A 15,462-nucleotide genomic window follows, 5' to 3' on the forward strand; every position below is an offset into this window, starting at 1 on the left:
CAAATTCGCCATATGTGGTCAAAAATTACTTTTGAGGCACAGTGCAAAGTTCATAAAGAAAAGAGTGCCATATTGGAGTTCAGATTTTGCTGGAATGGTTTGCAATGCATTATAACTGTACAGAAAGCTTCTTAGACCATGTCCTGAGCATGGTTTAAGCAGCTCTCCGTAGCTTGGTGACCATGGGTCACCATGGCAATGACCATGCCCTCATGATGACTTCGCGGGGGGGCCCGGATCTGAAGGCAGAGGAAGCTTTCTCCCTCTGCCTGCCTCCTAAATGTTGCGATCACTCTCGATTGCAGCATTTAGGGGGTTAAACAGCCAGGGGTGGTGCTGGCACAGTACCTGGTTGTTAGTGCAGGAACTTGGCCACTAGCAGAGATGAGCTCCTTAAGTTATCGGGCAGGAGTGATCACAATGCCCTGAGTGCGGGGACCAACAGCATGGGTCCCCGCACCACTTCGCGTGCCGCTCAGCTGTCAGTGACAGCTGTCGGCACGAAACTGTCACTGCGTGTTTACACACATTGACAGTTTAAAGTCATGACGGGCATAGCACGTCATTGTGCGGTAACTAACACCCCCTCATGACGTGCTATGTGCGTCATTGGGCGTTAAGGGGTTAAATATGCAGCATGTCAATTCTTTCAGTGTTTTTGCTGCAGATTTTACCCATACTAATGAGTGGGGAAAAATCTGTAACAAAAACGCATGTAAAAAACACAATGAAAGGGCACATATTTTACCCTGCATTTTTACTGCCAAGAGATGTAGAAATTTGTGCAGCAAATACTTAACGTGTGCACTTATCCTTGCTGTTAAGTGTGGTTGTGAAATAGCCGTGAGCAATTTGTTCATTCCCTATCATCAATTTGATGTTTTCATGATATGTGCACCAATTGCTAAATTTAACCCTACCCAAAAGCCTAATACTCCCTATTGGAGGACCATTCACTGGATTTTTTAAATTTAACAGTGTCACTCCAACTGGTGCTGCTACACTGATTCTGGACCAGTTTTCTCCTGTACCCCTCCATTCCAAATTGTGCCCCCCCCCCCCGTATTAATAGTTCAAATCTTCCCTACAACAACCAGGTGTATACCACAGAATGTCTGTGGGTTCTTTCATGTTTTGTTTGGCCAGCAGAGGAGAAAAAGCAAATGCCCACAGAGAAGTTCTGTGGTACACGTCCAGTTGTTGAAGGGAAAATCAGCATCTTTATTATCAAGGGGCATAACTTTGAAATGGAAGAGCACAAAAGAAAACAAAAAACTGTTTCAGAATCAGTGAATTGCCACCAATTGGAGGAGATGCTCAGTTTCAATTTTAAAAAATCCAGTGAAAGGTCCTGTTTAACCAGTGCAATACTATGCCTTTTTCCCCATCTTCCTTACAGGCACATTTTTGTGTTTTTTTTTTCTTCCCTAAATGCGGTATAGAGAGCTGTAACATTTTTTCTCATTTGGATATTCAAATAATCTTTGCATACTTTTTTGTGATACGTTGGGCCTAATTTTTTTTTTCTTTTCTTTTTTTAAAATATATATATTGGTATCGGTGGAAAAATAATGAAATTCTTGTTTTGTTTTTCACATTTTTAATTTTGTTTTATGACCACAAAGGCCCACTGAAATACATTTTAAAATTTGTCCCCCTTTCCAAAAACAATTTACTTTTCTATACTGGACATGTTTTTCCCCCCGGGGCTAATAATATCTAATAATTTGGATTGGCCTTTGCTTTGATTTTTTTTTTCCTGTTTCTTATTTATTTTTCATTTATTCCACCGATGTCCCCCATAAGGTCATAATAGACCTATGGGGAGCATTTCAGCATTTAAATACTTTTTTAATGTGATTTTCCTTGTAACTGGGGAGGGTATATTAGTGACAGCAACAGGGAAAACTCAGCCTCTGGGCTGCAAAGCTGAACTGAGTAGGTTTCCTAGGAGGCAGCAGCTCTTGCTGCTTCCATACACCCAACATGCCATGCATGTGCTATTTGTTTTCACAGACTGATGGAAATGGGGAAACCGCCATTCGTTAATTTTTTTCATCCCAGAAAAACTGATGTAACTAAACTAATGGTAAAAACGTATATTCTGACAAAACTCCAATGACACTCTGATCAAAATCACTGATGAAATTGTGACCATTTTTTGCATCCAAGGAAAATCACTGATGTCTGAATGAACCCATATCCTACATTTTAGTCAGCTTTTCCCTGTGCACTACAGTCATGGCCAAAAGTATTGAGAATGACACCAAAATTATATTTTCACATGATCTGCTGGCCTCTGGTTTTTATTAGTGTTTGTCTGATGTTTATATCACATACAGAAATATAATTGCAATCATATTATGAGTACCAATAGGTTATATTGACAGTTAGAATGAGTTAATGCTGCAAGTCAATATTTGCAGTGTTGCCCCTTCTTCTTCAAGACCTCTGTAATTCTCCCTGGCATGCTCTCAATCAACGTTTGGACCAAATCCTGACTGATAGCAGTCCATTCTTGCATAATCAATGCTTGCATTTTGCCAGAATTTGTTGGTTTTTGTTTGTCCACCCGTCTCTTGATGATTGACCACAAGTTCTCAATGGGATTAAGATCTGGGGAGTTTCCAGGCCATGGACCCAAAATCTCTATGTTTTGTTCCATGAGCCATTTAGTTATCACCTTTGCTTTATGGCAAGGTGCTCCATCATGCTGGAAAAGGCATTGTTGGGCGCCAAACTGCTCTTGGACGGTTGGGAGAAGTTGCTCTTGGAGGACATTCTGGTACCAATCTTTATTCATGGCTGTGTTTTTAGGCAAGACTGTGAGTGAGCCGATTCCCTTGGCTGAGAAGCAACCCCACACATGAATGGTTTCAGGATGCTTTACAGTTGGCATGAGACAAGACTGGTGGTAGCGCTCACCTCTTCTCCGAATAAGTTGTTTTCCAGATGTCCCAAACAATCGAAAAGGGGATTCATCAGAGAAAATGACTTTGCCCCAGTCCTCAGCAGTCCACTCCCTGTACCTTTTGCAGAATATCAGTCGGTCCCTGATGTTTTTTCTGGAGAGAAGTGGCTTCTTTGCTGCCCTCCTTGAAACCAGCCCTTGCTCAAAGAGTCTCCGCCTCACAGTGCGTGCAGATGCACTCACACCAGCCTGCTGCCATTCCTGAGCAAGCTCGGCACTGCTGGTAGTCCGATCCCGCCCTGGAGCCTTTTTGACAACAATGGAAGCTCTCTCCTTGAAGTTCTTGATGATGCGATAGATTGTTGACTGAGGTGCAATCTTTGTAGCTGCGATACTCTTCCCTGTTAGGCCATTTTTGTGCAGTGCAATGATGGCTGCATGTGTTTCTTTAGAGATAACCATGGTTAACTGAAGAGAAACAATGATACCAAGAACCAGCCTCCTTTTAAAGTGTCCAGTGATGTCATTCTTACTTAATCATGACTGATTGATCGCCAGCCCTGTCCTCATCAACACCCACACCTGTGTTAATGGATCAATCACTAAAACGATGTTAGCTGCTCCTTTTAAGGCAGGACTGCAATGATGTTGAAATGTGTTTTGGGGGTTAAAGTTCATTTTCTGGGCAAATATTGACTTTGCAAGTACAGTAATTGCTGTTAAGCTGATCACTCTTTGACATTCAGGAGTATATGCAAATTGCCATTACAAAAAATTAAGCAGTAAACTTTGGAAAAATTACTATTTGTCTCATTCTCAATACTTTTGGCCATGACTGTAGACACCTCAGCAGTTTCTTGTTTGCATGTACTGCCCTTTTCACCCTCCAGCTTCTGCCATTTCCATACAGTTCTATAGGCAGCAGGTGTAGTTTGATCCTTCATTAAAGACTGATTTGTATATTTGTATACAGATTTAGGCCACGTTCACACATCCATGTGTCATGCTCCAAGGATGGACCATATTGCATGGGCGGTACCTAGTTCTCTTGACCCAAATTTGACAATATTTATATGTGTCAAGGAGGCCATTAAGTTCTGGTCAGATGACCAATGGAAAGCCCGTGCATCGCGGTCCTTTCTTGGACTGTGGAACACGGGTCTGTGAATGCATCATTACGCAGATCTTGTGACTGTATGAGATAAAAAATTGATGCTAAGTGGGGGAAAAGCAGGATATTTCAGTAATAGCACAGTACAAAGTTTCTATGTTGATTTATAAAAAAAAAAATATAAATTGCAGTGACTATGTAAATCTATACCATGTTAGTTTATGTTGCAGACTGGTTACCAATTTACCAGGGAAGTCAAAATCTGTAATGAACCCCATTTGTTCCTAATTTTGCTGTTGATTAACTTTGGTCCACACCAAATTCCGCAATAACTGGGAAAAAAAAATAAGAAAAAAAATGTATACTTACCTCCTCTGGCGCCCCTTTGCCTGATCCCCTCTGGAGGTATGCGCCTGACAGTGGGCCCAGTCAGGATAGAGGCATCCGTCCACCATAGGGACCCATGGTAAAGAAATACTGTATATACTGTATAATATACGTTTTTTTGCAGTGGTCCTCTGTATCGGAAAGCACACTGCTATGTCTTCCTATACAGTTAAATAAATACTGTGCTGGCGCATACCGGCCAGACAGAAGCTGAAGGAACACACTTTTGGCATCCATCTGATGTATGGTCGTCTATGGCAACATTACAGTGTACATCAGGAAAAGTGCTGGACACATAATGAAGGCTAAGAGCACAGATGCAGTGTGCACCTAGCATAATTTAGCCTCTTGCTATAGTTGGTTATGCATAGATCGGCATATGACCAGACAAGGCATACACTGAATCGGCAAAGTATTTGATTATAGTAGGTTGTTGGTTTTTTTTTTGTTTTGTTTTTAAGAATTCTTGCAGATTTTCAACTGTGGTTTCTGAAAGAATTGCTATGAGAGATTTCTGCAGCAATTTTGCCCTGCGTGAACATAATCTTTGTTCCGATTCATCAAAATCAGCAACGACGCCTGTCTTAATGAGGGAAAGTGTTGGAGCCAGATGCTCCCGATTCATTACGAGACGCACGCCTCTTAATGAATCAGGAGCACCTGAGAAATGGCGTGCACCGCACCACAAATCTTACTTCAGTCGTCGATTGAAGTAAGATTTCTGGCGTAAGATACCCCACAGCTCATCATGAATCAGATGAGCTATGGTGTCATGCCCCCTCCGTTCCTGTGTCACGTCTCCTCCGTCCCACCCCAGTTCCAATCAATTTTGGTGGAGTTGGGAGAAACTGGCTTGAATATGTAACCGGCGGGGCAGCAGCCCTGGCCTGGGCTTGCATCATCAACGCTGGGTGGCTGGGTGTGTGTGCTGCTGTTATCTTGGCAAAACGCATGCTGCCGCTTGACATGGCAGGCTAGGACCAGATAGAATGAAGATGAATGAGGGAGATCAGAGTTCAAAAATAAAAATAAACTTTTCATTATAATTTGATGAGACGTATATATCAGATTGCAGGTGCAACACTTTAAGGGTATGTGCCCACGTAGCGTTTTACAAGTGTATATGCTGCGGAGTTTCCGCAGCGTAAACGCTTGTGAAACGCTTGGTGATCCGTCCCCCATGGTCCCCAATCTGCAATTTCAATCCCCATGCTGCCGATTTTTCCGCAGCATTTATGCTGCGCTCAAAAATCCGCAGCATGTCCATTAATTTTGCGGACACACAACGTAATCGCCGCCATTGACTTGCATTGAAACGCGTAATATCCGTGTCAGTACATTTGTACACACGGATATTATGCGTTTCTATGTGCAGATGGTACCCAAGTCTGGAGGAGAGGAGACTCTCATCCAGACCTGGGTACCATAGAAACTGTAAAAAAAAAATTTAAAATAAAAAATAAAGTTTATACTCACCTTCCGATGTCCTCCCGGTGTTTTGTCTGCTCCGTCCGGTCTCTTGCAATGCTTGCGGTGTTGTGAAGGACCTGCCATGACGTCACTGAGTCATGTGACCCATCACATGGCTCAATGACGTCACCGCAAGTCCTTCACAACAGCGCGAGCCGCCCAACACACCGGACGCAGCGGAGATGACACCGGGAGGACATCGGAAGGTGAGTATAAACTTTATTTTTTTATTTTTTATCATTCTTATTCTTTTTTTTTTAACTAACTTGGTCACACTACTATAAATCCATGCCGTTTGCATGGATATATATAGTGCGACCAAGTTGTCAAGCACTTTTCCAAGTGATGCTAAAATCGCTTGGAAAAGCGCTTGATAACCCGCATGCAGAAATGCATGCAAAGACTCTTGACAAACGCTTCTACCTGGCAGGAAAACTGCATGTAAAAAACGCATGCGTTTTTCCTGCCAGGGAGAAGCGTAAAAAATATGCAGCATTTCTGCATCGTGGGCACATAGCCTAAGAATGCTTCTTCTGCACAATCCAAAGACAGGAACTTTATGGTTACCCGTGGTAGTACGTCACTTCTGTTCAATGAGTCCAGCAAACCATTATGGGAACCTCCATATTTCCCTGTGAAGACAGTACGGGTCGAGGTGTGTTGCTATAGCCCGGCCCCTCACAGCTATTATTGATTTCAAGTTGATTTGTGAGGACCTCACTGGCTGAGGTGTGGTGGTACGACTCCTTTGTGGTACTATTGCATCTTCAGTTCTCCATAGCAGAACTCGTGTCCCAGCCAGGCCATATTCTCAATTATGACCTTCAGGCCTGGCTACACTATAGTTTCTTATCTAGTAAAGATAATTGTTTGCTTTAGACCTGCTTGCCTGAGAGATAAGGAATTTTTCCTTCTGCTGAGTCCTTGCTTTGGGTACTCTTGCCTGAGTTCAGAAATCCTGATGCGACTTAGTTCTTATTTCCTTCAGAACATACTATTCAATATGGCCTCCCTTCTTGGCACACACACACACATTTGTGTGTGTTCTGCCTAAGAACAGGAAACTGCATTCCCTTATGCCCACGTAACTCCTCCCATCTTGGGCTTGGGCTGGTCCCAATAGTTAACCTTGTTTGCAGATAACCCACTGTTACAGAACACAAACCAGATAAAACAACATTTAAACCATGACAATGCATTATATAACCATACGATCTTCAAGGTGTGTGTGTGGGCAACTTCTCAACTCCTTTACAAATGTTGCGACTTTTCAAAGCAATTCATGCCAGAATTCTGGTGAAATTACTGTAATGAATTTGGGCCTTTGTCTTTAAAGGAATTTAAGAGCAAAACAATCGAAAATTTTGCATTGCAATGGGTAATATTGGTGGCATTATTCTGCATATGAGGCATACGCTGCACTTAATAAGCCTTCAACTTTCCTGCCATCCACTTTGAATTTTCTGACTGCGCAAGCTGTGTAAATTCCTATAGAACTCAACTAAACTACATCCTTTAACGCTATGTGTGAAGGATACCCATTTCAGATGTATGTATTTTTGGTTAATGTGCTGTCTGACTGCAAAATCTGCTCCCAATTATCTTATATTCAACTTTTTCTTTATTTTGAAATGACTTCATGATTATGCTTAAATGTGACCCAGATGTATGGAGTGTACACAATCACTGGAATAGACACCAAATAAAAAAGTACAGTTTTTCTGGTTAAAATGCAACTTTGCAAAGAAAAAGAAAAAAAAAACACATTTGGAGGTGAGAAAAGGGTTAAGAATTTTTAAAATGATTCACACTATGAGCAGTGCAGAAACAAGTGAGTTTCCTGTGACTGTTCCCAGCCTGCTGTTGATTAGCAATGCTGCTTTCACATGGACTCCTCCTGCCTGGGGAGGTGCCTGGATCCATGTAATCAGTAAGATTGTGTGACTGCATATCCCAGAACAGAGAACTCTCATGCACAACTGCATGTGTATCACAGCTGGCTGGACTACTCCTTATCTCCCTATGGAACAGATGACTGCAGGATTATGCTGACCATTGTGCCTTTGGTAGATATGAGATGATAGCTAGGAACTACTTAGGATGGAAAGATGCCCATACAATGGCCACTTAAAGAAATGGGTCTATATTTCCATAAAGAATAAGTGATGGGCGTAAATAATTTCTGGAGATCGGCTGGCAAAAGTCATCTTTGAAGGGTGGATACATGTTTGTGTGATGGTTTAATTAATCGATTGACGCTGGTGGATGACCCAATTAAGAATGATAGCGGGAATTTGCGCTCTACTTCTCATTAGTGTTTGCTCTGGCGTTGATTCAGGTACTGAGGATGCTGTACGAAATGCAGAGGTAAGACTATGAAGCATCATGTACTATTTTTGTCCTTGCTTGCGCCGTACCGTTAAGGCTAAACTACATTGCAACTCTTGGTAGTGAGTGTCATCTTGATGCAACCCGACAATCAGCAAAAATCCAAGTGCTAGATATCTCCACTGCCACATTATTAGATGCAAATGGCAGTGCATGATTTTGTGACTTTAATGACAAATAGCCACATTGTCTAGCCTAAATGTGGAATATGACCTACCTTAATTTATCTGGTTGTTTTAAAATATACTAGTCTGTGGGCCAGTTAATCTCTGCTGTTTCTCCAGTTTTCAGGAGTAATTTGCTCCTTTTTATTGGATTTAGTATTTGTGTCTTATTCTCTATACGTTTTGCACCACTTTTTAAGTTGTTTCTTTTTTAAGTCTTTTTTATTTTTCCTCAACAACTTTGCTTATTTTGATGTTTTAGACAGATTCATAAATTGAGACTTTATCCAAATATCAATTTTTTTGGCACCCCTTACTCTAGTTACCTTCTGGGGTAAGGATTCTGGAGGTGTTCTCAATTTGGCATATTTTTGCAACTTTTTAAAGTATCTATGACTTTTGGTGCTAAAAAGTCACGAAACTGGTTAAAGAAAAAAATACTTTTCAATTTTGGGCCAAATTCATGAACCGCGTGTGATGATTGTCTCCAAAAACGTCAACAAGTACCACAAGTGACTTTAATAAATCTCAAATTATGATTCAGCGTCTGTATGTTTAAAACTGCTGTTTTAATGATGTTTGGGATGAACTGGATGAACTAGAATGGAGATTGTGAGCCAGGCTCTCAAGTCCAGCAACAATGCCTGACTTCACAGACTTCTCTTTTCATCCTCATCAGTCCATAGAAAGCAGGTGTGATGTTGTCGTGAGCCACCATGAAGCACAAGGCAACACCATTAATACTATATTTTTGATCGGCAGAGTCCGCATCTCTGGAGCCCACTTTTTTCTCCTGACTAAAGATGCTGAAAAAGGGGTCAACAGGGAGCATTCCTGGAGGCGACTCTAAACAAAAATGAACCTGCTCCCTGGGATGAGGGATTGGGTGATAGCCTTCTATTACAACCCCACTGCACAAGTGAGGGATAATGGTTCTTTATTGACTCCTTTTTAAGTCCATAATGGGTCTATACAGAGCCGTACCCTACATATAGCTCTCTCTCTAGTGTTTTTCACAGATTATAATAGTTATGTGTTCTATGGTGCTATTCACATGTCCGCGTTTAGTTTTATTTGTGGCAACATGTCAGTTTTTGATCAGTCATGGATCAAAATCCCCCATATAAGTTTATGGGTCTATGAAAATCATCGACTGCACACAGATAGAATCTGTGTGCTGTCTATTTTGAACATTGCAATGGGTAGGAAGTTTTTGCTTTTTTTTGCATATGAGAAAATCATTGATGAAGCAATGATGGTAAACACTGAAACAGTGAGCAAATACAGAAGAAAACCTGATCCACAACACTGATGAAAACCTCTCTCTTTTTGTCACTAACCTTTTAGACAGGCACATTTTATACCTGGAACATTTGCCCATCAATGAATCAATGATATAGCAATTTGATCAGCGCTCCATTTACATGGCGCAATCATTGGCACTCAATGTGGCTGAATGATTGTTACTGGAAATGTTCATTGCAAATGGTTTAATTAGGCAGCACATCACAGCTTACACAAAGTATTGTGCTGCAGAAAAACAATCATTTTGATTTCTGCATAAAAGATGTTACAAACGAGGATTTTCTTTTTTGCCTCTTGACCAGTGAACATTTTTTTCACAGCCAATGGTCGGGAACAAGCAGTCAGAGAAATGCTTTACTGGATCGTGAAAGCATGGAATAGAATTTTAAGACTAATCTGTTTAAAAAGATTGGTTAAATAATTTATACTTATCACCAGCATTCTAAAGTATTTCATGCAATACCTTCGTTAGTTTTACAGCTAAAGTATTTATAAGTGTAAATGTTTCATAGTTCTTAAGCTTGATATAAAACACAAGTCTATCTGTCAACCGACAACATCTGATGTCTGTTGTCTGATACCGATAAAGTCCTTTATAAATACCTAACTCTAAGCTCTAAACACTTTTGTAATTAGCTTTATTATTAAATTCCCTACACTTCTCCCTATCCTGCTATTTACTTTACTTCATGTGACATTTTGTTTGAGAAGAATCTCAAATGGAACATCACATTAGGCTGTGGCTGCACTCACTTCTTTGCAACATCTATCACCCCTCCTGAAACAGGACATCATTATGAGGCGACGCTGCGGTCGTCTACAACAGATACTGTCACCGTCTTCCCCTGATGACATCATGGTTCAGCAAGTGACCACATCTTAAGTCGAGGCTGTTGTCGTCACAGTCACTACTTCTAACACCGCAATCTCTTTCCCTAAAATTAATCGTCATCAGGGGGTGGTGATAGAAGCTGTGTAAGTGATGCCAGCGCTGCCCCCTGATGACAATAGGTTTGAAGATGGTGCTAGAAGCAAGATAAGTGATAACAGCGCTGCCCCACAGCTTCTGTCACTGCCCTCAAGCAAATCGTCATCAGGGAAATGACGATTAATTTCAGGGAAAGATGAGGGAAAGAAGGGTGTTAGAAGCAATGACTGTGGCTTTGACTGAAGATGTGGTCACTTCTTGATCACCTTTACTGGACCAGGATACCATCATGAGATTACAGTGACAGTAACTGTGGTAAGTGACTGCAGCGGCGCCTCCTAATTAAGTTCTGTTTCAGATGATAGATGCTGCGGAGAATTGAGTGCAGCCCCAGCCTCCTTTGACGTCCTGTGAGAGACTGCTCTCAAACGAAACGTCACAGGAAGTAAAGTAATAAATCACATTTAGGAAATGGCAGTATAGGGAATTTAATAATAAAGCTAATTACAAAAGTGGTTAGGGCTTAAATATAGGTATTTATAAAGGGCTACATAGATATTAGATCATCCTTTTAACGTATTGAGCTAGTGGAAGGCAAAAGCCTCATGAGGCAGATGCTAACTGCCCCATATAAGAGGAAAATTCCTTCCCGACTCCACATACAGTAAACAGACTAGTTCCCTGGATAAACGTCCCATCACGGAAACCAGTACCAATAAACTGTGATATTATATTTTTCAAGAAATACAACTGGGCCCTGCTGAAGTTCTATACTCTCATAAAAGCTTTTCAATAATAAAGACAATGCAATTTTCTAGCAAGAACCCTGCCATCATTGTGCGCCTCTGATGAGATTAAGGGGCTAGAGGCAAGCATTAGTGCAAGTATAAGAGAGCAATTCCTGGTGTTCTGCACACTGCAGAGAATAGCTGCCTATTACCCCAAAGACTCCTTTACACAGTGATTCAGTATAGCAGCGCAGTTGCTTCTAAATAATGTTTTTCATCAGTAGAATGCATGCAACTCGAATGGCAGACTGCATTCTGTGGAGGGAGGGTTGTCAACCCAACAACCCCTTTGTCACTGTATAAACAATCCAGGCTCTTATTTTGCTTAAACTTAATTTTTTTTAAAATATGCACATTAGTGAATTATTCAAAAAGCAATAACTTGTTAAAGAAGCGCTCCCATCAAAGTTTTTATCCTCTTAATTGCTATTATATAGCACTGTGTACTTACAATTGCTCATTTTGCCTTTCTACCCAGCTAATTCTTCGCTTTACTCTGCTCTATGCAGAAACAGGAAGCCTATTTTCCCTCTTTTTATCATTCCCCTCTTCACCTCCTGACCCAGCTCCCCCAGCCGCTACCAGAGGTTTTTTCAGTGACTTATGACTCATACAGGGAAAATTGATCTCCTGTTTCTTCATAGAACTTAGAAGGATTCAGCTAGTCAGTTTTTAATCATGTGATGTCATGTACCTAATGGAAAAGAAAATAATTAGCTGGGAAGAAGGACAAAATGAGCAATTGTAAGTACTGTACACAGTGCAATATAATATGATGATTGCAATATATTAAGACAATACAATTTTTGGATGGGAGGAGTGCTTCTTTAAGTGCCTTAAAAATTAAAACCTCCAAAGAAGGAACTTCAGTTCAAAGATCCTTTTCTATAAGATGCAAGAACTTCAAATACAGATGCTCAGTATGAGACTTCAGCTTCCATGTATAACTGCAAAACTTTACCGCTGGTTCAGCTGGAAAAGTAACTTCAGTATAAACCTAGATAAGAAAAGCATTCCGATTTTCGAAATGATATGGTATTCACTTCTCAGAGTTGTCTATTCTGCCAATTTTCTGTCACACATATTACAGATATCATGGGGAGGATGATTTACATAAGGGGTACGGCCTTGTTTTCTAGAACGGCAGCCAAAGATAATAGATGAGTTTGGTGTTCTGTGAAAACATAATTAACATGATTTATGCAGGCTCCATTTATAGAAGATGATATCATAAGTTTGCATGTGGCTCTGTTAGCAAGTTCCCATTCATCATTTTTTAAGCTTTTCTGTACTGTACATCATAAAATGTCAGATGTTACATTATAACTTAACTGCTTCAATTTGCACATAATTAAAAAAATAAAAATTATGTATTACTCTTTTCAATGAGTAAATTCTAAGCATGCCAGCTCTTTTATGAAATGGTTAACTTCATTTTTCACTGCAACTGTTCTGTGCAACTGAATCAATGACTGAGGGATCAGCCACACGGGTTCGATACACAGATGATATTTTGTCTGGATTTTTTAGAGAAAAAAAATCCCCTGCACTTTACACTTCAAACATTGTGGATCAAGTTTGTCCAAATCTCCTCCACACAAAGGGAATCCGCAGCACAAATTCAGTGGATTTTACCAGCACATTTTTCTTGTAGATTTGATATACTGTAATGTACAAAATTTGTAATATTTTCACAGCAAAACCTGCAGTGCAAATGTCCATTATGGAATCACCGAAGGCAAATGATCATCGTCTGCTTTTTAAATCAATGATGGCTAAAAGTAAATACAGTTTAATTTATCATCGCACATATTACAGAATTTTTGGCTTGTTTTGGGACATTCCAACCCACGTAAGAGATTGCCTATGACCTTTTACTGCAAACATTTTAAGCTAATAAGTGTCCACTAACACAAAGCTGACTAATTACTCGAAAGACAAGTCTCAGTTCGAGGCGCCATCCTCCACACTAAGCCATAAATTAGCAGTGATTGCCTTCAGAGAATAAAATGGCATAGGAGTAATACCTAAAATTGCTGGTGATCTAGTGATTGAATAACTTGTTTGACAACAAGAAAATATGTTTTTTAATTTATTTAATTTTTTTGTGGGGTAGGGAGCATGGATTGATTAAAAATGATAAAAGGAAGCATACTTACTTTCCAGCGTGCCTGCGGCTCCAAGTTCAGGCCCCTCTAGAGTTCTATGCTGGCTCCAGAAGTGGTGTCTGCCCCATTCAGAAGTCACAGCACAGAGGAACAGCCAGAGGATACACTCTTGTAGTCACCGGATAAATACAGCCAATTACAGGCTGCAGCAGTGCTCTGACTTTTCGACCGGGCAGACGCCACTTACGATGCCAGCACACAACTCCGATGGAAAGTGAGTATGCCTCCATTTAATATTTTCAATCAATCCGAGCCTGCAAAAAAAATGATTTTGCTGTCGGACAATCCCTTTAAGAAGCTAAACATTTTATAATGGTTGTGGGTAGTTGGACTTGTAGTTAATGATTGGTCTATGAAGGTTGTTGTTTTTGGTCACAATGGTTTAAATTACTCCTTTGGGATATCTAAAATCTTGAACTACACACACATTAGTGATTGCTAACAACAGCAAAAAAATTGCTGGGAAAGTCCTTTAACCCCTTAATGACCGCTGATGCCCATTAAAACGGCGGCCATTAAGGGGCCTTATTTCCTCATTGCTGTTTTAAAACAGCAATCGGGAATAAGGGTATAGTGCCCCTCAGCGTCGGAAAATCTCCAGGGTCTAAGCTACCAGGGGTAGCTGAGACACTTGAGAACATGATCAGGGCCAGATTTTCCGGTCCCCAATCACGAAAAAAAAAAACCTCTACCCGCTATTAAAATCATTTCTCTCTCTTCTTACATGATATACATGTCAGAGGAGAGAGGAATGATATCCCCCAAGCCTCCCCGGTACCTGCTCCATCCCTCAGTCTCTCCTTCTCCATTGCCGGTCCCTCCTCCATCCCCATCATATTCCTGAAAAAAAAAATGGCAGGGGCATGCGCAGTGCGCCCGTCGATCTCTGACGGCCGGCACCTGGCAGCAATAGGGAATTTTTCCTATTGGTTCCTTTTGATCACTCTGATAGACCCTATCACAGTAATCAAAAGCCAAAAATTAGTAAATCAAAAACCCTTTGTCATCCCCTTGGTTAGATAAAAATGATAAAATACATTTTTTTCCCATTCTTTGCTATTAGGGTTGGGTTTAGGGCTGGGTTAGGGTTGTGTTAGGGTTGGAGTTAGGATTGTGTTAGGGTTGGAGTTGAGGTTGGAGTTAGGGTTCTCAAAAGTAAAAAAAGAAAAAAAAGATGTCGATATGACAACTAGTGTTCATAGAATCATAGAATCATAGAATGGTAGAGTTGGAAGGGACCTCCTGGGTCATCTGGTCCAACCCCCTGCTCAAAGCAGGATTCACTAGATCATCTCAGACAGATGTCTGTCCAGCCTCTGTTTGAAGACGTCCATTGAAGGGGAACTCACCACCTCTCGTGGCAGCCTGTTCCACTCATTAATCACCCTAACTGTCAAAAAGTTTTTTCTAATATCTAATCTGTGTCTCCTCCCATTTAGTTTCATCCCATTGCTTCTAGTCTTTCCTTGTGCAAATGAGAATAAAGATGATCCTTCTACAATGTGACAGCCCTTGACATATTTGTAGACAGCTATTAAGTCTCCTCTCAGTCTTCTTTTTTGCAAGCTAAACATTCCCAAATCCTGCAACCGTTCCTCATAGGACATGGTTTGCAGACCAGTCACCATTCTGGTCGCTCTTCTCTGAACTTGCTCCAGTTTGTCGATGTCTTTTTTAAAATGTGGTGCCCAAAACTGTACACAGTATTCCAGATGAGGTCTGACCAAAGAGGAGTAAAGACCGATAATGACTTCACGTGATCTAGACTGTATGCTTCTGTTAATACATCCCAGAATTGTATTTGCCTTTTTTGCTGCTGCATCACACTGTTGACTCATGTTC

At 40.8% G+C, this 15,462-nt stretch overlaps 1 protein-coding gene across 2 annotated transcripts in view; it reads left to right on the forward strand.

The window, feature by feature from the left end:
* Nucleotides 1-7,776: 7,776 nt before the first annotated feature.
* Nucleotides 7,777-15,462, forward strand: part of MMP28 (matrix metallopeptidase 28) — a 92,885-nt gene continuing 85,199 nt past the window's right edge. The window contains exon 1 of one of the 2 annotated variants that reach the window (XM_073670563.1): nt 7,777-8,246. In XM_073670563.1, the coding sequence (XP_073526664.1) occupies nt 8,145-8,246 (102 nt within the window). In that variant the 5' untranslated portion in view covers nt 7,777-8,144. The remainder of the gene's footprint in view (nt 8,247-15,462) is intronic. The other variant, XM_073670562.1, reaches the window with a different exon arrangement.

The sequence above is a fragment of the Phyllobates terribilis genome, unplaced genomic scaffold (assembly GCF_046119375.1).
Source record: "Phyllobates terribilis strain yellow unplaced genomic scaffold, ASM4611937v1 Scaffold_2__4_contigs__length_985480577, whole genome shotgun sequence".
In the NCBI taxonomy this organism is placed as follows: domain Eukaryota; kingdom Metazoa; phylum Chordata; class Amphibia; order Anura; family Dendrobatidae; genus Phyllobates; species Phyllobates terribilis.